The 21,768-nt window shown below is 45.6% G+C and overlaps 7 protein-coding genes across 7 annotated transcripts; 6 read left to right on the forward strand and 1 right to left on the reverse strand.

The window, feature by feature from the left end:
* Positions 1 to 419: 419 nt before the first annotated feature.
* N7508_007400 (uncharacterized protein) lies at positions 420 to 1,658 on the forward strand (the record flags this gene model as incomplete). Its single annotated transcript, XM_058465464.1, has 1 exon — positions 420 to 1,658. The coding sequence occupies one exon, from the start codon at positions 420 to 422 to the stop codon at positions 1,656 to 1,658; it is 1,239 nt and encodes a 412-aa protein (XP_058317866.1).
* A 554-nt stretch (positions 1,659 to 2,212) lies between these two features.
* N7508_007401 (uncharacterized protein) lies at positions 2,213 to 2,602 on the forward strand (the record flags this gene model as incomplete). Its single annotated transcript, XM_058465465.1, has 1 exon — positions 2,213 to 2,602. One exon carries the CDS (start codon positions 2,213 to 2,215, stop codon positions 2,600 to 2,602), a length of 390 nt encoding a protein of 129 aa, XP_058317867.1.
* A 1,673-nt stretch (positions 2,603 to 4,275) lies between these two features.
* Positions 4,276 to 4,949, forward strand: N7508_007402 (uncharacterized protein; the record flags this gene model as incomplete). Its single annotated transcript, XM_058465466.1, has 2 exons — positions 4,276 to 4,506; positions 4,554 to 4,949. 2 exons carry the CDS (start codon positions 4,276 to 4,278, stop codon positions 4,947 to 4,949), a joined length of 627 nt encoding a protein of 208 aa, XP_058317868.1.
* A 2,194-nt stretch (positions 4,950 to 7,143) lies between these two features.
* N7508_007403 (uncharacterized protein) lies at positions 7,144 to 7,761 on the forward strand (the record flags this gene model as incomplete). The annotated part of the gene is made up of 1 exon (XM_058465467.1): positions 7,144 to 7,761. The coding sequence occupies one exon, from the start codon at positions 7,144 to 7,146 to the stop codon at positions 7,759 to 7,761; it is 618 nt and encodes a 205-aa protein (XP_058317869.1).
* Positions 7,762 to 10,264: 2,503 nt separating this feature from the next.
* N7508_007404 (uncharacterized protein) lies at positions 10,265 to 11,822 on the forward strand (the record flags this gene model as incomplete). The annotated part of the gene is made up of 4 exons (XM_058465468.1): positions 10,265 to 10,312; positions 10,361 to 10,938; positions 10,992 to 11,662; positions 11,719 to 11,822. The coding sequence occupies 4 exons, from the start codon at positions 10,265 to 10,267 to the stop codon at positions 11,820 to 11,822; spliced, it is 1,401 nt and encodes a 466-aa protein (XP_058317870.1).
* A 2,839-nt stretch (positions 11,823 to 14,661) lies between these two features.
* On the reverse strand, positions 14,662 to 16,219 carry N7508_007405 (putative protein kinase; the record flags this gene model as incomplete). Its single annotated transcript, XM_058465469.1, has 4 exons — positions 14,662 to 15,150; positions 15,198 to 15,517; positions 15,575 to 15,912; positions 15,972 to 16,219. The coding sequence occupies 4 exons, from the start codon at positions 16,217 to 16,219 to the stop codon at positions 14,662 to 14,664; spliced, it is 1,395 nt and encodes a 464-aa protein (XP_058317871.1).
* A 2,436-nt stretch (positions 16,220 to 18,655) lies between these two features.
* Positions 18,656 to 21,481, forward strand: N7508_007406 (uncharacterized protein; the record flags this gene model as incomplete). The annotated part of the gene is made up of 6 exons (XM_058465470.1): positions 18,656 to 19,198; positions 19,259 to 19,975; positions 20,034 to 20,799; positions 20,852 to 20,991; positions 21,078 to 21,396; positions 21,468 to 21,481. 6 exons carry the CDS (start codon positions 18,656 to 18,658, stop codon positions 21,479 to 21,481), a joined length of 2,499 nt encoding a protein of 832 aa, XP_058317872.1.
* Between the last annotated feature and the right edge of the window lie 287 nt (positions 21,482 to 21,768).

Genomic DNA, 21,768 nt, shown 5'->3' on the forward strand with positions numbered 1-21,768 from the left:
TTCGCTATTAATTCGAGGTCTACTTCTTTCTCTCTAAAATTCGACCTGAGTTTAGTTTTTAAATAAGATAGGAAAGTGTATAACAGGGGCATTATATTAAAACAGGGAATGGAGGTCCGGAATATCTACGACAACAGTACATTATGCGTAGGGCCGATGTGCGTGAGCTCGCGCCTCGTGAAATCAGGTCCACTCGAACTGAAGTGACAGAGACGGTTACTGTTGTACAACAGAGGGTCAACAAAAACACAGACTAATAAAATACTATGAGGTATACAAGTTTGAGGGGCCGTAATTATTGATTGAGAATGATGTTGTCCTTGAGCGTCGATCCCTCGATTTAAATCCACTATAAAACCTTCATTTTCCACTGATTCTTCGTAAAAATTCTATAGCATTGCTTGGCTAAATCTCCGAAGATGTCCCTCCAAAGCCCTTCACTCTTCGCAAGGATCGAAGAGCTACCACCAGGTCTGATTCAATCCGCAATTGAGTCCGACATTCTCTCCAAACCGCTCGGCTCCCACGAGGCCCTTCATTTCTTTTTTAAAGAGCTCAGGAAAGAGAGTCCGCACCCTTTGATTGAGGGGGCAATCAAAACTGTCTTGGAAAGCCCATCGCTATGGCAAAAGATCGAGGTTCAGTGGAACCTCTGCCACGATTACAACCATGCCAAAAGCCGCCAGCATTTAATGAAGGAGGATGCCCCCTTTGATCTGGCCTCGTGGTCTATCGAAAATTGCCATCCGTGCTTTAAGTTACTCTTGGATCATCAAACAGTTCAGCCTTCTTCATTTTGCCAAGCTGGCTACAGCTTCTTTTGGCTCGCAGTAAGAAGTGACCAACTTGACTTGATGCAACACCTCGTGTCTTTGATGGAGCCTAAAGATCTTTTGAGTCCTGTTCAGACGTGGGATGCGGATGGAGACCGATTCACAATCTTTCAGGCCTCAGCATGGAATCGAAACTGGTTTCGGGCCTGTTGGACACGGCTTAAACCATTACCGAACAATGGCCTTACTTCACTTGGGCCAGATGAAATCAGGAATATATGGCAATTTGCCAATGTGGAACTTGCAAACGAGTTGTTAGACTCAGGCCTAGATCTAGGAAAACCTCACCCTGAAAACGCATCACCTGGTTGGTTGGAGATAGTGGATCAAATAAATCCACAGCCAATGTTTGATTGGCTCTTGAGCCGTGGCCACCGACCCCCCAGAAAACTTCTGATGTACGCCGCAAAATACAATAGCATTCTCGGGGCGAGCTGGGTTATGCGCTATACTGAAAGCCACCGGGAATGGAGTGAAGCTGCGCTTGTAGCGGCGGAAAATACACAAAACAGAAGCGCAGAAATACTGGAAATGATACTGCAAACCCCAACTGCAAAGTGGAAAGATAACCGGACTCTATCAGAGAATATTGTGATAAGAATTGTCAACGGAGTGTGCCAGGAAAGAAAGGAATGGGGAGCTATGCTATTGCATGACTCCTTCCAGGCAACTTTGACAGAAATGGAGGATACAGCGGTTCGAAAGATTCAAGCCCTAGGTGAAGTAGTTGGGAACGTTCAAGTCCTGGGTATGAAGATCACGGCGGAGGATGCTGGACTACATCACCTTGCGACGGCTCTAGAGAAAATAGACTCTCCCTTGTAGGTTAAATTCATTCGTTAATGGCCAAGAGCCCCCTCGTGTTACTATGAAATTGACTTCGATCACACCAACTTCGCGAATGGGATCACATGACTCTTATTCTCGTCAAAGCCCTTATGAAATTCCCATATATAACATGAATCCCCCTTTTTGCTGAAATCAGACGGTGAGTTGTTATCTCTTAGTCTACGACCGGAACAAAGCCATATGTCTAAGTTCAGGTAGATCGACTTTAGAGACAGAGATATCCGCAATCTAAGCAGGGTACGTTCCGCTAGCACGAGAAGTTATTTCAATGCTGACTTTAGATGATTTATCTACAAACTAAAGCAGCCAATCCGGGTCCTCTTTTAGCTGTATAGTTTCTTAGCCAATTCACCACGTCACAATAAAAATCCTAAATACGACCGGATATCTCAAACACAGCAGCCGCATCTTTCTACGGCTTCTATCTCTCCTAGAAGTTTATTTCAGTACTACGCCTTAATGGAACGGATCTCCAGAAATTACTCAGCCTCCCTCAATCCAATACGGAACCTCCAACCACTCTGCGTTCTATGCATTATCAGGGACCGCCACTTCCTTCGACAGATCTGATACCGTGCAAGCTGGACCTTGTGCCTGGTTCGTCTCTCAAAGCTAAGGAACGCAAAGCGAATAACGGCGCGTCGCGACGTTACCGCGTCCGTAAGCGCAAGCAAGAAGATATCCTAAATCTTCTAGACGAACAGGAGCAGAATATAAAGGATATTTCCGAAAGATGCGACCATTACAAATCGGAGCGAGACTTTTATCGCGACCTCCTTGGCCATTATATACCGCTAGAGCAGTTGCCGCTAAGACCAACCACTCCGCAGGATAAAGCATCTACTGAAACACCAACTGCGATAATAGGCACGAAGGAGAAAATGGCGGGAAGTGGCGCGGATAAGACCAATGAAGGGTGAATTGGGGTGGGTTTTATTCCTGGGAATTGCAGAAGGTGGTGTTCCTCTGCGTTTGACCTCCAATAGTATTTCGTATGATTTACCAATAACCTACCATCAATTCCTCTCTTCTAGTAATATAATGTTCATTCAGTCTAATAACATTGAAGTGCTGGCTTGTCGTATTACCTGGTGTTGTATATCTATATTTTTATGCACCGAACCCTTGCCCCTCTAGGGCTGAAAAACATTGAACCATCGCGATTTCCAATTTAGCTCACTGACTCTTGAAAAAGGCCACATTTGAATCTCATACTGTAACCGGGTTGGCTTGCTATACAATCTCAAGTCAAGATTTAATAAATCCTGCTTCAACTCCTCATTTTTGTTGCGTCCCGACTTTCTTATTCTTATTTACTATTAATTTATCATCTGCCATTTTCAGCTTTATCTCACTCTCGCATGACAGAGATACTTCTCATTCTATTGCCCTCTGGATACTCCTCATACTTCGTGCACTTTTCTTGCCATCCTTCCGCCGCTGGTGCCAGACAGCAGAACCCGCGAACATACTAAACTTTTCTCAGGATGACCTCTTCCTTCCTTGAGTCCAAACTTATTCGTTATAGCAACACCTTAAAGTTAACTGAGTATTACCAGTCGGTGTTTCTAAAGCTGAATGGGGCAAGTCGCCAAAAGATTCTGGAAGCGCTAGAGCGGCCAAAGCTAGCATCAAACGTTCCTAAGCAAGGTGAGACCTACAATGTTCATGATAATGCGCAGAAGTAATTGACTTGGGACGAAGAAGAGAACCAAGTAGCTCGGATTCCTATCAGGCACGCCAATCTATCGAGAAAGCCGAAAGTTAAGCGGGGAGGATCTCGCGGGAGCAAGAAGCAACTAAACAACGCCCCCATAACAGGTCAGGCCTACCATCTTCATGATTATATGCAAGAGTAACTGATTTTGCCAAAGAAGCATCTCAGCTTGTTAAAAGGGTACGCCAAGAGCCTGTCGCATATTTTGATAGTGCAATCAGGCGAGCCAGAATCGAGGGAGAGACTGAATTAAAGTTACTGTATGAGATGCTATCTATTAGGCAGTGTGAGAAGCGATACGAGGACGGTTACTTTGGTAAGCCAATTCACCCGCGTCCGTATCAATTTATTAACCATAATAATAGACTCAAATAACTTTGGAGAGTACACTGTACGAATTCTCTGTTAGGACCTATTTGAATGTAACTTAAGGAAAAAAGACAAAGAAACGCTCCTTTCACAGAAGCCGCTCTTAAAAGAAATTGTAATCTGATTATTGTTTGCTACGAGAACATGCAACGGCTCCTTTCCACCCCTTTTGGTAGCACTTTTAACCATAAGTCTTGAGATAAGTTGCCGGCTACCCATCCGTCATCTCTGAGCCAAAGGGTGCTTTGAGTGCCAGCACACGTCCCGTTAAGGGCAATGTAATGGACCAACTAAAATTGCTGCTCTCAGAGAAATTGAAAAGGATTTATAATGAATGTATAAAATAGAAAAATAGTGTTAATCGCCAAAGCCAGAAAGCTTTACTGTCGACGTGCCAAATATATAAAGCCAGTCGAGGTCCCCTCCTGGTGATCCCCCTTCCTCCCTATTTCAATTGCGACCATCCCCAATCAAGTTAGACTGTTTGAACCCAGCACGAACACAAAGATGACAACAGCGCAAATTAGAATGCCTCGTTACAATGAACATCCACCGGAAATGGAGATCACTGGCTATGTGGTTTTCTCAGCCTCCTCTGACGGAACCGAAATAAAATCCGCAGTGATGAGGTCCCTCTACTTGCGACCAAGAGTAGAAAAAGGTGGTCTCATGTATGGCAGGGGAGATGCAAACACATGTGGGCGATTTTTGCGATGCGGTGCCGAGGAAAACGACGCGGTGTGTTTGTTAACGCAGTATATTGAATCAAGTCTAACAAATCATAGTTCTCCGGAAAAATCAACGAGACTATAGGCGAGGTTGACTTTCTTCTTCGTCAGGGTCCCGTTATCGTTCTCTCTCTCTCGGGCCACTCCACATGGGGTACTAGGCTTGCGCACCCATCTCGTCATGCGGTATCTGTATTTCGAGATCTTTCGGAAATTGACGAAACCAGAGTGACTTTCAAGCTCTACCCACCTGATCTACCGAAAGAGGCAATGCCGGAGACCCGACCAGTTGTGCGGAAGCTGCGGCCAAACGAAATCCTTTTCGTGAAAGGGTCGGTCAGAATGGGGATAGAGGTTCCTACTAGGGGGTCTTTTGTCTGGCTAGGAAACAGTGGTGACCCAATGGCGTTTGACATGCTTGGCCCAGAGGTCTTTGAATTCATGGTGATTTGAGCGGTTCGCGCTTTAGGATATTGGAGGTGTTAGACGCGAAACCTAGGCAAAGAAATTGTGTTAGTTATGAAGAAAAAGTAAAGACATGAGTGTCTATCAATGCTTGATACTTTACCAATGCTTGATACTTGGACTTTAAATTGAGAAGTCGCTGTGCATGAAAAGGAATGTTGACATAGCTAGCTCTAAGAAGCCGCATAGCTTTGGCTTCTTCACGAAGGGACAATCGGCGGAAAGTAGGCAGAACTAGGACCAGCAGAAGTGCAATGCCCCCACCGAATTCACTTTCAAATCTTCTAAGCTTTCGTCCTTGTTGAAGGGCACTGCAAGCATTGTGATCGTTTGACCGCCCCAGATGACGAAGGAAAGACGGCATCGACCAGACACCACGGATACGACTGCCTGGAAGCGCACGGTCAAATCCTTGCATATGTAGCCATTCTTCCTCTTCCAAAGCTAGAGAATACCACCTAAGAATGGTTTGTAGGTGCAGGATCCATGTGCGTGAGTTCACACCTTGTGAAATCAAATCCACTACACTCGGAACTTGTGTTGCCTCGGTTTCCACTATAGCTGGAGTAAGGTCGACCTCTAGAAATCTTAGAAAATGCCCCATTTGAGCGGATAGGTCGTGGAGCAGACACTCTGCAGTAACTGGTGGGTTGCGGCGAGCAGGCATTGTCGATACGTGAAGACGGGAAATACGTACAGGTGGTTTGAATCCCTCCGTACCGCTGACTCAGGTGACTAAAAGGGTATAGGATAGAATGCATCCCCACGGAGTTGACGGCTCCAAATCCAGGCCCTCTCAGACCATGTGACAGTAGATGCATGCCCCTGGAATTGGTATGATATGATCATGATTGCGATATGTAAGTCATGCGTCTTGGGTCCAACAAGAGACCAGATCCATATTTTACCATATACTATGACGAACATCTGGAAACACTGTCGAGCCAAGATTCAATATCCTGGCGCCGCTAATGGCATGTTTGGGATTCTCGAAGGTATGCTCAAAATCTACTTGGCGAACAGACACAACAAGCTGACAGTTTAGACCGAGACTGCACGTTTTCCACCCGAACTGCCACATTCTTTCTGTGTAGAGGAGTCAGAGCCCAAGCCAGACAAGATGCACACTGGTACGCTCTACGATGGCTCCTTCTGCAAGGAGCCAGAAATTCAAGGGCAGCTAGGCGGGCAGTCCGACATTAGTCTTCACCATGAAAGAGTATCCACTCGGAGAGAAAAAGCAAAGCACCTCGCAGGAGGTCATCACGCTTCACCATATGAAGAGGTAAACAACGCCGAGGCGGAAAGAGTAATTGATGTTTTGTCTATCCACTATGTGACCTGCAAGTTAAGTACAGCGAGGGTATATGTTACAGTTGAATATGGAGGAGAACAGAAAACAAAGTGGTTCGATTATCAGAAAATCCGTGAGATTGATGGCACACGGGAAGCGATGAATAGATTTATGCCAACATGGAAATAGGGAGGGCAGCTTCAAACTGCACGCAGTTCTGAACCGCAGTGACGAATACAATCTAGATGGCGATTTTGTGGTGAGAGAGGGTGTGCATTCTGAGCTATACTACTTCGGGAAAATAAAAAACCGTTCTTTCGCATGTCCAAATTCGGCAGACAAGCGCACTTCCCCTTTTCGACCAGCTATCTGCCCTATAACCAATGAATTAAGTGTATTGAGTCTCATCAGACCCAAGAGAGTATCTATCGCCACAAAAGAGTTTGCTGCTCAGATCAACGAACTTTGAGGAATGCACGGGCGCAAACTGTGCCTGTATGTTGGAGACTAGATTGAAAATATTGCCTGCTGATTGGCCCGTGTAATGCGGTCGATGGCCAGCCGTCAATCTTGAAACGTCAAGTTTTTGGTCTAGATCTACTGGGACAGCCCGTGGGTTAGGCAACGGGTTATCTTGGGAGCCTGGATCCAATGAAAGGCCATAGAGCATAGGAAATGCTAGGCATGATAGCTCACAGACCCTTTGGTTGCTGTATGTAATTCTAGTTCAAAAATCCCCCCTGACCCAGCCACGTCATGCTTTCTATCGATGACTCTTACAAATCCATCGTGTATAAAAGATAGCAGCGGGGAGACGAGACTTCTGAAAACCACTCGGAATTCTCAACGTATCAATCACCCTCCAATCCAAAACGCTTCTCTGTCGATATGATCCCTATGCTACCCAACCAAGCCTCTGTTGAGCCCGTTTTGATCAGACTGAAAGATATCGACATACCTGTGCCTGCTCTCCAAAAAGCAAACCCCGACATCAATCGGTTTAGCGCTGGCTTCATTATCCTCCGTGAAGACCCAGTTGAACTATCCAAACCACATGCATTCCTCGTCCAACGTGGGTTCGATGGATCATGGGGTGGGACCTGGGAGGGACCGGGAGGTGGATATGAGCCTGGTAAAGACACCACAATCGTGGAAACCGCTTTGCGTGAGACTCAAGAGGAAGCAGGCATAGTTATTCCACCGGAAGCTATTTTCCCGCTTGTATACAGAAGGGCGTTCGAGCACAAGGGCTTGCTGATGAATTATTACATATTCATTGCGCAGCTTGATGGGAAAATCCCCGTTACTCTGTCCGATGAGCACCTTGCCTGGGGGTTCTTCAACGAAAAAGAAGCCCGAAGTTTCGGAACCTTTGACAAGGAGGAGGCTAGACAGCAGAAATACGTTATGCTTGAAAGCAAAAAGAGAACCCTTTGTCACATCTTCAGAAACAAAGAAAGTCTGAAGAATGGTGATGAGAAGGGAATCATGCACGTGGATAGGTAATGGTGAGGAGGATGTCCTGGCTCATGTTCTGAGGGTGTGTCTGTTGAGTATTTTGTCCAGCATTGATCCGAGCACGCTATATAAGCCAAGTCATTGTTGTAAATAGACTTCCCCGTTACGATGCAATAGAAGAAGCCAATAGTTTCCGGATATCAATGTTCTCGAATGTAGGATAAACTAGGTGGGCACCAGATTGGTCGTCCGGACACCTTCTGGGAATTACATCTGTCTTCGGAAGCAGACAATTCCGGCCTGAATCCCGACTTCGGCCATCGTTGCCAAGAAAATGATGTATTAGCTTGTTAAGGGTGAAGCTTTACTTTAAGTCTTTCTTGACATTAGCGGAACTAGTGACCCTTTTCAGGATTCCCTGGAGAGTGGAGTATCGCCGTGGAGGGTATATATTCTACACTATACCGCTTCGGGAGCGAAGTTCAAGACCTGTCGCCTTCCCAGCCTTTCATGGTAATAAAGGGACCCCTTCCCCCGTTCTGTGAGGTTCCGATCCCGTATCGTGTATAAATTGATCCCACTCTTTCATTTTCGGACGTCGTTCACCTATATTTACTCTCTCGATTCTCGCAAACAGCCGATTCCCGAAATCTTGTTCTTATTTGCCTCCTGGCACCAGTACCGCGTGATGGATCCAATGAGTCATGATTGCGGCGAGTGCACTCACAGCGGTAGGAAGTGCATATGGCAACTACAAACTGAGACTGAGGCGCAGCGCGTCCTTCAGGAGCCGGCAAAGCAAGATGCTGGGCTTGGAGGAAAACAACAGATGGGGTCAACAAGATCTCCCATGGTTAGTGCAAAAATCCGATTAATTGTGACTGGATCTAATATAACAAGCCTACCCTCCTACCTGACCAGATTCTATACGAGCCAGCAAGGATAGCTGTTAAAGTGTTGTTGGAACTGAGGAACCATCTTCCAACTCTTGCTATGTTTCACTGGAATTCTCTCAGTCAAGATGCTAGACTACTTCTTGACGGGTGCCGGGATTTACAGAACGGGTTACAACAACCACCAAGCTGCACCGAGTTAGAAGGGTATGCTCTGAGTCTTTTACCAATGCTCGTTGAGAGTTATACGGGAGCTATCGTGCCAAATCTCAGCCATGCGACTCGTCTTAAGCTGTCCATTATAGTTTGGCATTTCCATGCCCCATCTTGCAAACCTTCCCCAGGGCCCGTCGCATCCCATTTTGATGCCTCGTCTTACGAGCCTACCCAAGGGCTCGTCACATTCCTCCGAAGCCCGCTCAATAAGGAGGTGTGGGAAATACTTCATGTCCGATATCAAAGGATGTGTCAACTGGTCCCGTTTGATGATTTCATGCGCTCTTTTGACTTTTTGCTATCATCGCAGCTGCCACAAGAGCCTCCCACGAACCAACGAGAATCCGGGATAGTCAATTTCAGCTTCAGTCTCCTCGAACGCTAGCGAACCGGAAGTTTCGATCGGACCCACAGTGACAGGGGTAAAGAGTGAAGGGCAAGGGGGTCGAGGGCAACAGGCTTCTCAGAATCTGTTCAATAGCTGTTGGGCAAAGGTTGGGCTACACTCGGGTCCTGTTATCATCGATACTTCTGAGCATATTCGTTCTTCTGTCAGTAACTCCCAAGCAAAATGGTCGGTCAATTTCTTTTCCTGCTGGGGGGAGCCTCATTTTGGCTTCCGTCTGAGCGTGCGCTTACCGCCTCCCTAATTCTGCCCCGGAGAGGTGGGTTTCTTGGCACCTACCAGTCTGCATCAGGCAGCCTCACCCCTGACTAGCCTCTCCGATAGACCTGCTCGGCCTCTGCTATTGGTTATTGAACTCATTTGAATGCACGTTGCACTGCTGAGTGCTGTATGATAGACTCATGATGGAACCGCTTTGGAACCTTGTCCATCGGTAATTCAGACATCCATGATAAAAATTAACATATTTTGATACTTGCCTGGTTCGAGGAGTTTAAAAAAGAGAGTCTTGTATATCTATCTCGTGTGTATGCCCCCTTTAGATGAATTCACTGTGCTCGATATAGCGTGTCCGGTTGGCAAAGACATGTTCCTATTCCATACTAGTCCATACGCCAATTCGGCCTCGCTTTGACAAGATGTCCTGATTGGTGGTGTTTCTGTTAAACGAAGCGTTTTGTCGAACTAGAGGAGTGGGTTAATACCGCGAACACCCATTGCAGAGATATCTCGGGGAAGTCTAATTTGCGCTGGCGAACGAGTCATGTGTTTGTGATAGAGCGACATTAGCTCGTGGCGCAGTCTTTGCGATGAACCAGGATAAATGCAGAAGACTTGAATGGGAAACTTGTCGGGCTGATTAGCGCTATCATGCGCCGGTCCCAAATTTTGCCCCAGACAAGTTCCAGAGGGATCCATTTCCAACTCCAACCCAATTCCAGATGATTGAATATAGTCACTTATCTCAGCTCTGCATAGCGAGAACATCCCCCACTACCTTCAGACTTGTCTCTCTATCTCCTGTTGACCTGCCAATATGCTCCATGCCTTGCCACCAGAATTGTTTTCTATGGTTTTGGAATACGTTTGTGCCTGTATCGCTCGGCTTCATGACGCTAGGCTAACTACTCAGTTCTACCGAAATGAGGATCTGAAAAACCTCTGCTTGGTCTCAAAAGCCCTGCACTCAGCGACTATACCACGACTATATCGATCGATCGGTCTTATTTCGAGAAACGAGGATAATTTGAGTGACTTGAACCTTGGGTCTCTCTCTCGCTATCTCAAATTTACAAGGGAGGTCATTTTGATCGCGGAGTTCCGTCAATTGCTACGTTATCGCTGTCACGACCATGACTCTGATGACTCTGATGACTCGAATGTCGAATATGATTCCTCCAGCGACGAAACGGAACTCGAATATCAAGAAATTCCTCGAGGACTTTCTGTTGGGGAAGATGAAAACGGAGGTGTACCTTGTGACGAGGACCAGGAGAATCAGCCAAACAACATATCCCAGCTATCAGAGTGGCGCAACGATCGTTCTGATATCTCTTCAAACGGACATTCTCATGCCGACTTCCCTGAGGGAGACTCGGATGACCTCACGTGGCAAGAATGGACGCCACATGGGCAGTTTATGAAGATTCTGGCGTCAAGAATACGACCATTTCTGGATTTGATTCCGGATGGTAGGTTGGAAAGGTTCAGGTACGAGTTCCTTAATTGAACGCAGGGTCATGCAATCTAATGCAAAGCAATAGCTGGAATCTCGGTACCTGTGTTCCCGGAGCCGTAATCGAATACCTCAGCACGAAACAGACACAAATCGTTCATCTAGAGGTCATCACCGACACGACTTGTCTAGGTCTAGATTATTTAAATATGTACGATTTGTACGGATTCAAGAAACTTCGGCGCCTTCGCTTGATTACGCCTACCTTTATTCAGGACCCGGAATACTCCCTTGGAGGATTATTCCACAACAACGCTTCGACATTAGAGGAAATCGAGATTAACGAGGTTGGCCATGGAGGACTAAAAAGCAGAGTTCCGGGACAAAACAAACTGCTTCATCAAATGCTGGCGCTTCCTCCAGGGGAAATGCAACAATTGTTTCCGTCACTGAAGAATTTAACTCTGAGCGCGGTTTCCTTGGAAAATGGCGGTGATGTTATGCCATCTGTTTTCTCTTTGAATTGCCTGCATTCGCTAGCTTTGAGAAACTGTGAAGGATCAGCTGGCTTACTCAAAGCGCTCGGGTCAGACGACGTGTTGCCGCACTCAATGAGACTCAAGTCCTTTGAATATCTTGCTAATGGCATGTTGGGAGAGTCCTGGGCCATGGACTCTATTGCGAACTTTCTCATATCTTTCGAAGGGCTCCAGGATTTGTTCCTGTCTTTCCTTGACGTCTTTGAAAACAGTCTCCTAAGTTCAATATCTAATTACAAATCTTCGCTGAGAAGGCTTCTGTGTCATGTCCCACAGATAACCCCTCGGCGAAATCCAACGCAGGCATCATTGAGGTTCCAATTCCCCATGTTTACCCAACTCTTAAGAGAAACCCCGAATCTCATTTGTTTGGGGCTTAGCTATTCTCCGGAAGACTTGGTAAGCATGGATTACTCATTTTGGTAAAAAAGCTTTCTACTAACATAAACCAGCGCGCTCTTTTCTCTCTTCCGAGAGTCTGCCCCCACCTCCGACTACTGCATGTTAGAGTCTTCAGGTGGCTAGTATACAAGGGGTATCGTGAAGGATTAGACGATAAATCGGAGTCTAAATTCTCTGCTGCGCTTCCAGAAATTCATGAACTTGCGAGTTGGGCCTTTGGGCCAAAGGGTTTACCGAGTCTACAAGTTCTTGCTTACGGAGACTTTTCTTATCGAGGGCGTAGGCCAAATCTCGTGCTCTGCAGATTTAAATCACTCGATGACTCGGATATACAAAAATCTGCTGCTGGGATATCTGATCTAGCATACAGAGAGGTCACAAAGGCGGACGTCTCGGAACAAGAGATTTTGTACGCCAACGCTCATTTCTTAGAAGCCTGCCAAGAGGATTCTTTGTTATATGAGCGGAATCGCCCTTTCTGATTGAAAATTCCATATTCTGGTTCGTTAGCTTCACCAGGAGCAATTAGTTGAAGGCATGTATCGGCTCCCGGCGGTGTCAATTGGAACGTTTGACTTTCTTGTCTTCGAAACTGGCGTCCATGCGATAGCACATTTACAATAACCTACATATTTCGTTGATGCCCTGGACTATTGCTGGCTTATTCTTAGGAGAAGATTTTGGTAAGATTATGTTAGACGTATAGATTCTCTGTAATTCGAATCAACATTTTTTAGCGTGGCTGCAGGCGAATGTATGAATTGCGAACAGAACTATTTCCTGATTGGCCGTGTTTCAGTTAGATAACGGATTGTTGCGTACAGTCCATACAGATAGCGATCTCTGGGGTTTACGAGTCCTTTCCTGGGTGAGGGTTATAACTGATGTCGAACTCCTGCCCCGGTTAGTAAGCTAGCTATCAATCTGGTGATTTAGAGTATGGACGAGCTTGGAATTACGCTTGAAGGTTTGTTTAGCGAGGTTTCGGTGGAAGCGACGTCTCTCGGAAGAGAATCTCGAATTGGGTAACAATGGCGCACTTTGATTTGCTCATGGGTGAAGGCGAGTCATGCTCAATCCAGAGAGTTTCTGCGCACAGCAAGGCCAGTTCTCGGTCGTAGGACTCATGATACTAAACCATTTAAGATCGCTCACTAAACTTAATTTGCAACAGCCCATCAGCAACTATGACTGGCTATATCAAATTAGCGTATAACGCGGGTTTGTGATACTGGGAGGATCTACACGACCAGCTGATTAGCATCTGAGCTTGGTTCCGAGTTGACCTTAAGAAGAAGAGAGTTCAGCTTATGTCAATCATTCACCGCATCGTGATTCATTTGGCCAAGGAGAAAAGGATGCATACAGATCAGCATTCCGGGGGAGGTAAGGGAGAGACCAATGAACTAACCAACTGTTATAACTGACAATGGTGAGATTTTGGACCCCGTAGCACCATGTGCAGCCACAAGAATATGCTAATATTTACCAGGATGGGCTACGGCACCCTATGGCTCTGTATTTGAAATCATTAATCCGTCTAGGGGCAGGGGTGCCTGAATAATCGACCAATAATGTGGCAATACTATCAACGTCCGCGCGGCTGAGAAAACGGCCCCCACATAGGCGTATGCAAGCATATCACAACGCCACAGTTTGCACTAGGTGATATTTGGAATCATTAATGTGCCTCACGCCAGGGGTACCAGGATGGTTGGACCATCATGTGGCCGGTCCGGGGAGAATGAATACTATTCGCTTCCTGTTGCCGAAGAAAACAATAACGTAATTCACATGCGAGTGGATCAACCAAGCGAGTGGATCACCGCAAAACACATAGTAAATGCGATAAATTACAGCTTATTATCTCTACAACCGTGGTCTATATAGACTCTTCCTTCTAAGCAGAATGCTTTTAACATGATATCTAGCCTCTCTAGAGAGTTTAGAGAACTGTCATGCTTTTGTGCTTGAGATATATATATTTCATAACTTATGGCAGTGCAATTCTCGGTAATTCTTGAGATTATGATCACACAGCCTGTTTGTTCTTTTAAAATTAAGATATAATGTCGATAAATCTTATCAATAGCTATCGAGAAGCAATAAGATTAAATAGAGATGTTGCTGTCAAGATATGAAGCTGTAATTTATCGCATTTACTATGTGTTTTGCGGTGATCCACTCGCTTGGTTGATCCACTCGCATGTGAATTACGTTAGGTGGTGGTTGCAGTATTAGTCACTCTGTACCCCCAAAGTTCTACGGCCAAATTCTTGAAAGAAGAGGAAACATTGCCCACGACGTAGTTTCCCCTAACAGGGCCCATGAAACCCTAGTGAAGATGCTAATTCGAGCCGGCTTCTATCTGGCGACCAGGCAATCTAGTTGACCGGACCACGATGCCCTCCGAGGGTTTGAAAACATAGACTCCAATATTTGTCGACCAATGGTTCATTCAAAACCTAATCCGGTCTCTCCCGTTCGTAACACATTCTCGTGAGGCTCAACATAGGACTAAATATCAGAGGTGAACTGTATACTTGAAGGGGGCTACTTTAAATTGCTAGCCTGTGGTAATGAATCGGGAGGCGTCTTGAACGCGATGTAAAAGGGCAGGTGGTTCGCCTCTTTCCTATTGTCATAGTTGTAATGTCAGAAATGGAGATAGCTTCGGTATATGAGCAGTTACTCACCTGAAGTAATCCCTCGACCTTTTCCATAGCTGCTATGTCTTGTGATAGGCTTCCTTGAGTGCTCAGGGCTTCAAGCCAGTGAAGGAAGTCGATTCATTCCGCCAGGAAACATTCGCAAAAATCAGGCACTTGTTTGCTTTGGTTGAAGAAAAGGGTGCCCAGCCAGTTCGCCTGCCGTTTTTCTCGTATCTGGGTGCCAGACAAGCATTCCCTTGGCGAGGTCCAAAAACGCTTCTTTCTCCTCCCCTCCTAGGAATGAAGCTGTGTCGCCTAGTTTGCGGTCGGGGATCAGGTCTTCATAGAGGAAGCGCCCTAGGATGTTCCGTGAGTTTAAGAATAATTCGATCGAGATAGGAAACCCAGTAATACCTTTTTCGTCAAAGAATGGCCCACAGAAGTACTCCTCCGCGGTCTCGCATACTTTGCCGTCTTCTCGTCTGATAGGTTTCGGCCACGAGTACTCTCGCATATATTGATACCTTTGTACGACCTCTGGAGGAGGTGGACCGATTAAGGCTATCATTTCGGCGATGTGTAGTTTAGCATCGTAGCGACCTTCTTGATCGTGAATATGCCGAAATAGCTCTTTGCCTTCGATCATATCCCACAACTGGTCTGGTATTAGTGGATGCAAGAACTCTGGAGTACGTAACGCACCAGAACACCAAGATTCCAAATATCCGCAGGCATTTGCCATCCATTACCTAGTATCACCTCTGGTGCCCGATAGTGGTCTGGCTGAATAGGCCAAACGCCCCAGTCGTCGTCTTCCTCGAGTCTGGTTGCTAAGCCAAAGTCGACAAGCTGTGGTATACTTCTTAGGCTTTTGAGTGGCCCGAAGTCATTACGGGATTGATACACTGGTCGACCCGCCGAATCCATCTTGAAAGCCATCGGTTTTGCAAGCTGAGAATCCATGAAATCAGCAAGCACGGTTGGATCCTCGAATGAGACCATGATGTTCTCAAGCTTTAGATCTAGGCAGCCACTTAGGCTCAGTTACCGACGAGAATAAAAGCCGAAGATGAACCTACCTGTATGAACTGTCCTGCACACTTTATGCAGATAATCAAGCCCCGTAAGAAGAGCACGAATGTACGTTTTAATGAGGGGCAGTGGCATCTTCCTATTGTCAAAGCGTCGTTGATACATTGACAATGACTCCCTCATAGGCGGATACACAAGACATGGATAAGAACCTTCTGGGCCTTCAACTTCAAAAGAATCTAGTAATGTTCGGATAAGTGACCGACCGCGATGTGATGGGTCTGCCGTGGAAATATGCTCTTCAACTTCCCGCTCATGACCAGCAGAACTCGCATTATTATTGACAATTTTCAGTGCCACGACGCTCTCAGGCTCTTCGACATGCCTGTATATTTGTTAGAGACAGGGAGAGCTTCGAAATGGACAGAAATTATTGAAGGCTACCCTTGCAGATCACGCGCGAGCCATACTGTTGAAGACACGCCCCAGCCAACCTTGACCAAGGTTTGGTAACGATCGGCGAGTACCTCTCCAGACTTTGCTGGGTAGAAGTACCTGGAATCGTATACTGGCGAGATCTCTTCATCAACAAGTATGCCGGGCGGTAAAGGTGGCCCGGGAGAAGGCATGGGAAACGGTTTCTTGCGAAGCAAGGCGGGGAAACGAGGAATGAATGACTTTATAGTGCTCATTACAAAGTTACTTCCCGTAAGCCGACGAGAGAGAATGTGATGTAGGTGGTTGTTGAAGAAGAAGATCAAGGAGGAGCGCGGGCACAAGTTGACTCAGGACCACTGCATAGACCTGACCGCCTAGGCCAACTAGGCCAGTCGAGAGGAGATAGTTTTTCCGCCGAAATAAAGTGTCACGTAACCCACAGTTATACTTCAGCATTCTCCGCTGGGCCTTTTAAGGACCAGCGTTCATTCTATCTCAATGCAAAATATATTGTATTACACGCATTAGACTAGGCTTCTACCTCGCTTACCCATTCCTACCCCGAGACTGCTGCGTGGTCTCACAGTAAAACTTTAGAGTTAAAGAGTTGCACTTACTTGGGGCTGGATTCAAAATATATTTCTATAACTTGAAGCATGTTAGTTCACCTAACTACTTAAACACCACTATAACTACAAAATTTATACATTCTAATGCGTAATTAACTAGTAAGGATATCCCATCGATTCATATAAGCTATTATCTTTTTTGAATTACTATCGAAGAAGTTCATTTATGTTAGTTTTCACTGAAACAGCAAAAAATACTAAGATTACATATTGATTAGTTAGCAGGTTTATAAACGCCAAGACCTTGATTTTATGCAAAGTTGGGTTTTGCTGGGGCCGCAATGGGTACCCAGTCTGGGTCCTGGGTCGGGTCCGGGTTACCTAGCCTCGACCCAGACCCGGGCTGGGTCTGGGGCTGGGTCCTGCGGAAGCCTACTGCCATCTAGCTATACACGGCGCTACGATTATGCGCCAGGAAAACCGCGAATTACGTGCCGCTAATGCGAAAACAACCCAGAAAAGGAAGCGTACGAGGAAGCGAATAGCTCATAAAGGTGGAATATCGGTTCTAGAGGCTATGTCAATAGTTTCAGGACCGGAAATAGTTCATGAAGCTAGCTCAGGTCGAGATGGAGCTGTATCGCCGACGCCGAATCGGACCAATAAGAGGAGACCACAACGATGCAGCCTCTGTAAAAACCTAGGACATAGGAGAAATAGGTGCCCGGAGATGTCTGAATAGCTTCAATTTTACTGAATTTATGTTGTGGTTGAAAAATTCAATAATAATGGTAGATTTAATAGGTGGGTGGCCAGCTCGCATGGGGTGGCCAGCTCGCTTATCGAATACGTTATACATGTTCATTAAAAGGTGCTAAAGCTAAAATTTTCAAGTTAGTTTACATATTTGATTACCTCAAGCTATGGAAAGTCCTACACTAGCATCAGCTTTAATACATACAGCTATTACGGCTACAGGAAGAGTATATTTAGTAGTGAGATCATCACCATTGATTGAATATAGTTCAGCTGTAATAGCTTTAAACGCTTATGATTAGGTCCAATAACAAAAGTATTCAATTTTTTTATTCATAAATGATCCTAACAAGATATAAAATATTTATAATAAAGTTTTGTTTCGCTCAATCAATTATGCTTTTGATAAAGCATAATTATTCTCAGGTGCTGCCAGCACCTGGCTACGACCCTCCGCATGGGTCCCTACCCCGGACCCTCGAACCTCCCCTCTTGAGGGGAGGTTCCAACCTTCCGACCCTCAACCTACCCTGAGGGTCGTTGAGGTTCACTATGCGGACCCTCGGCGACCCTCAACGACCCGCATTTGCATAAATTTTCCACGCCTTACCTCTTTTGGTTGGATAAAATTGATGATTCATCTCTGTTTTTTACAGCGGTTCCGTTAATTTGTAGATATTTCACTGAATACACCATCAATGTAATAAATTATAAACAAATATTCATGTAAAAGTAAACCGTAGGCATGGTCACCTACAAATTACAAGTAATATTCAATGATATCAATATGGTGAGTGGTCAGTGCCGGTTGTCGACAAAACAGCGTGTAAAGTTGTAGATATATATATTGTAGGTACTGTAACCCATGTGTACCTTCATTTGTAGAACCACTATTTTTTAAGAAAACTATAAAGACGTAGTTCAAATCCCCTCATTTTTACATCATTTGAACTGTTATATCTTCTTCTATTACTTTGTCTTTAAGAATTTAGAACAAATTATCTAGGTATGTCGTAACTCCGGTTCAACGGTTGCAATTATTAGACTTGGCCGTTCCGATTAAGACTATTTTCTTAACTTGAGGGTCCTCTTTGAGGGTCTCTTTGAGGGTCTCTTTGAGGGTCGCTGCGGGTAAGTGAGGGTCTATTGGAGGTTCGTTGAGGTTCATTTATTAGGTTATCCACTATGCTATCCAATCAGATCTAGCTATGTGGATACAAAAGACGATAGATCAATTCTGGCATATAGAACAGGGACGAACGGATGCCCCAAGAATATCGCGCATTTTTTCGTACGAAATAATTAGTAAATTCCTCGTTATTTTCTCCTCAGTCATAGTACTGTCTTCTGGTTACTAAATCTATTATGTCTCAGCTCTCCGACGTCTACGCATCATCCAGCTTCGACGGGGTGCAATTAGACGCGCTACAATACCTTGTTCCTAACGATTCCCTATCCCAACGTGAAAGCCAGAGCCAACTACTATCCGAAAGCCAGTTTGGATCAGTTCTAGACCTTCCAGACCTTCCAACCCATCGATCGCGCGTGGCACCTCAGGCCCTAAACACTCTTACGCGAATCAAACCAGACCGTATTAACGAGTACATCATCTTCACAACTACAATGTCCGCAGAATTTATTCAGTGGTGGCTTGAAACCGACTTTGGTAAGAAGAAGCGGATCAACTGGGATATGAACCGTCGTGCAGAGTGCTGGAAAGGGTTTGAACAGGTTGCAAATGCCAAAGATGGGAAGCCAGGCGTTATATGCAAACGGTGCCGTAAAATTCTTGAGCATCCAAGTACCAACCATACTGGAACCTCATCGATGCAGAAACATCTCGATGGGCTAAGGTGCCGACAGCGAATACCGAAGAGGGGTAATATCCAGCAACTACTTAGTGACGCGGTATGTTTAAACTAGCCTACATTTAATGTCAATACTAATACTGAATTCATTATCATTTAGGCCGAGAGAAGACCGGCGCCTACCTTTACCCAGCAAATATGGGAGCAGAAGATTCTGAACCTGATCACTGTATCGCATTTACCCTTCCTTTTCGTCGAGCATCAAGAATTCCATGACCTCCTTTCCTACGCACGGCTAGCACCCATACCACCAAGCGTTCCATCAAGAAAGGTGATTCGCGACCGCCTTCGGGGTTTCGTTATAGAACAACAACAGGAGACACTACAACAGCTTCCATCTAGTGCAAAAATGTCGATTGCGCTTGACTGTTGGACTTCTCCATTCCAGCAAGCATTCATGGCTATCACAGGATACTTCCTAGACCAGGAATGGGACTATCACGAGGTTCTCCTTGGGTTCGAGCCAATTTCTGGATCTCATACCGGAGTGAACCTCGGTAGGATTGTTCTCCAGATCCTAGAGAAGCACCAGATCGCTGACCGTATACTGGCGGTGACAACTGATAATGCGTCTAATAATAAGACACTTATCGCAGCGGTGAATGATTCGACTAAGACGCTACAATCTGAGACAGATTCTACGATTGTCCAAGTGCCTTGCCTTGCACATGTTATTCAATTAAGTCTAATTGATTTACTTGGTAAAATCAAGGCCTCACCGAAGAATGACAATGCCGAGACAGAATGGTCTGAAGATCGTGTACGTTCACTTCGTGCGCGCCAGCAGAAACATGAGATCGCCGATACTCTAAATAAGGTCAGCTTAAAGCTTCTATTTACGAAGCATGATCCAATAACGCTAATCATCCTTATAGGTCCGCGGTCTTGCAGTTTATATCAACGGAAGCCCTCAACGCAAAGAAGCCTTCTTGAATCTTCAATCTAATAACGCTGGTATAAGGCTTCTCCCAATCCAGGATGTCCGTACACGATGGAATTCGACATTCCTGATGCTCCGGCGGGCGACAAGGCTTCATAACACATTCGACAAGTACTGCAAGGACTTTACCCAAACCCATTTTGCATTGAGTATCGAGGGGTGGCGACAGATTGACTATCTACTTTGCATTCTCCAGCCCTTTTTTACGCTTACTACGCTAGTTTGTCGTACTAAAGACTCAAGTATCCACCTTGTCTTTAGGATTTATAACAAGCTTTTTGATCATCTTGAAAGATCAATACGTCAGCTTCGTCGAAAGAAAGTTCACTGGAAACAGCTGATGCTTTCCTCCCTTGAGGCTGCGAAGGAGAAACTGAAGAAATACTACGGCGAGACCGATAATATCGAAGGTAATCTCTATGCAATTGGGATGATCCTAGCGCCGTCGAGTAAGATGGAGTTCTTTTCAACAAGTGATTGGGACCTAGATCCTGAGATAGGAAAGGACTATAGAAAAGTATACCGCGAGAGTCTTCAGTCTCTCTTCGAAAGATATAGCCAACGTGTACCATCAGATATGATACAGCCTAATAGCCAGTTATTAATAACTGAATCGGAGCTAGAGAGGGCCCTTGACGGCGATTCTTCACCACGATCAATTGCTCCGCAGTACGACGAGCTCACCAAATATCTCCAGAGTGGTAAGTAAGCCTGCTTATTTTATGAATCATATAACTAACCTCACCTGATTAGATACTATTAAAGGATCCGTTCGGATCTTTTGGAAAGATCATCAGAGAGAATTCCCTGTTCTTGCAAGCATTGCCCGTGATATTATGTCAATTCCAGCGACTGGTGCCGGAGTTGAGCGTCTATTTAACTCTGCCCGGGATGTATGCCACTACCGCCGGGGTCGTTGAATCCAGAGACTATTCGTGATATCATGTTGTATATGTGTACAACAAGATTTGATATCAAGGAGGAGCAGCGGCTGATTCTCCAAGAGTATCTTTTAGACCATGAGATAGCAGCTTCGGCAGAAGCACTTGATGTCCAGACACATACCTTCGAGGCTATCAGTGATGACGAGGAGGAGGATGTTGAGTTGCGTCTTGACACACCGGCTGCTATATCAATTATGCAAACAACCCCGAACGCACCGCCACTGTCAGCAGTCGCCGCTGGAAAGCGGTCTGCGGTCACTTCTAGTGGTGAGGAAGATTCTGATGCCGATGGATTTGCGAACCCGGAGGAGAACCTATCATTATCCTTCCCTGATACGCAGCATCGTGTATCAGGTAGGATACGGAAGAAGTCGAGACTACTGGATGGGTATATAGTTTGACTCTTGACTTAGAACCATGACTAGACACTGTGCTATAGATGTAATGTAAACCATTCAAAATTTAAACCTCTATTCGAGGATGAACCTATGGTATGCACTAAGGAGTGGATATGTACTGTAGTATCCTTCTGTAAGGCCATACAGTGATGGATTTTTAGTTTACAATTACAATGAAATACAGCCTGTTTTTACATAATTTATGCAATTGACGTCCAGTCACGTTTTTTACCTTTTTGTCATGTTTGACGACCCTCAGGGTCCCCGCGGGTAACCCTCATGAGGGTCGGCCTCGGCACGACCCTCCCCGCGGGTCCAGGTCTCGGAA

Source organism: Penicillium antarcticum (assembly GCF_028974205.1).
Source record: "Penicillium antarcticum strain IBT 31339 chromosome Unknown utg000007l_segment0_segment0, whole genome shotgun sequence".
Lineage (NCBI taxonomy): Eukaryota > Fungi > Ascomycota > Eurotiomycetes > Eurotiales > Aspergillaceae > Penicillium > Penicillium antarcticum.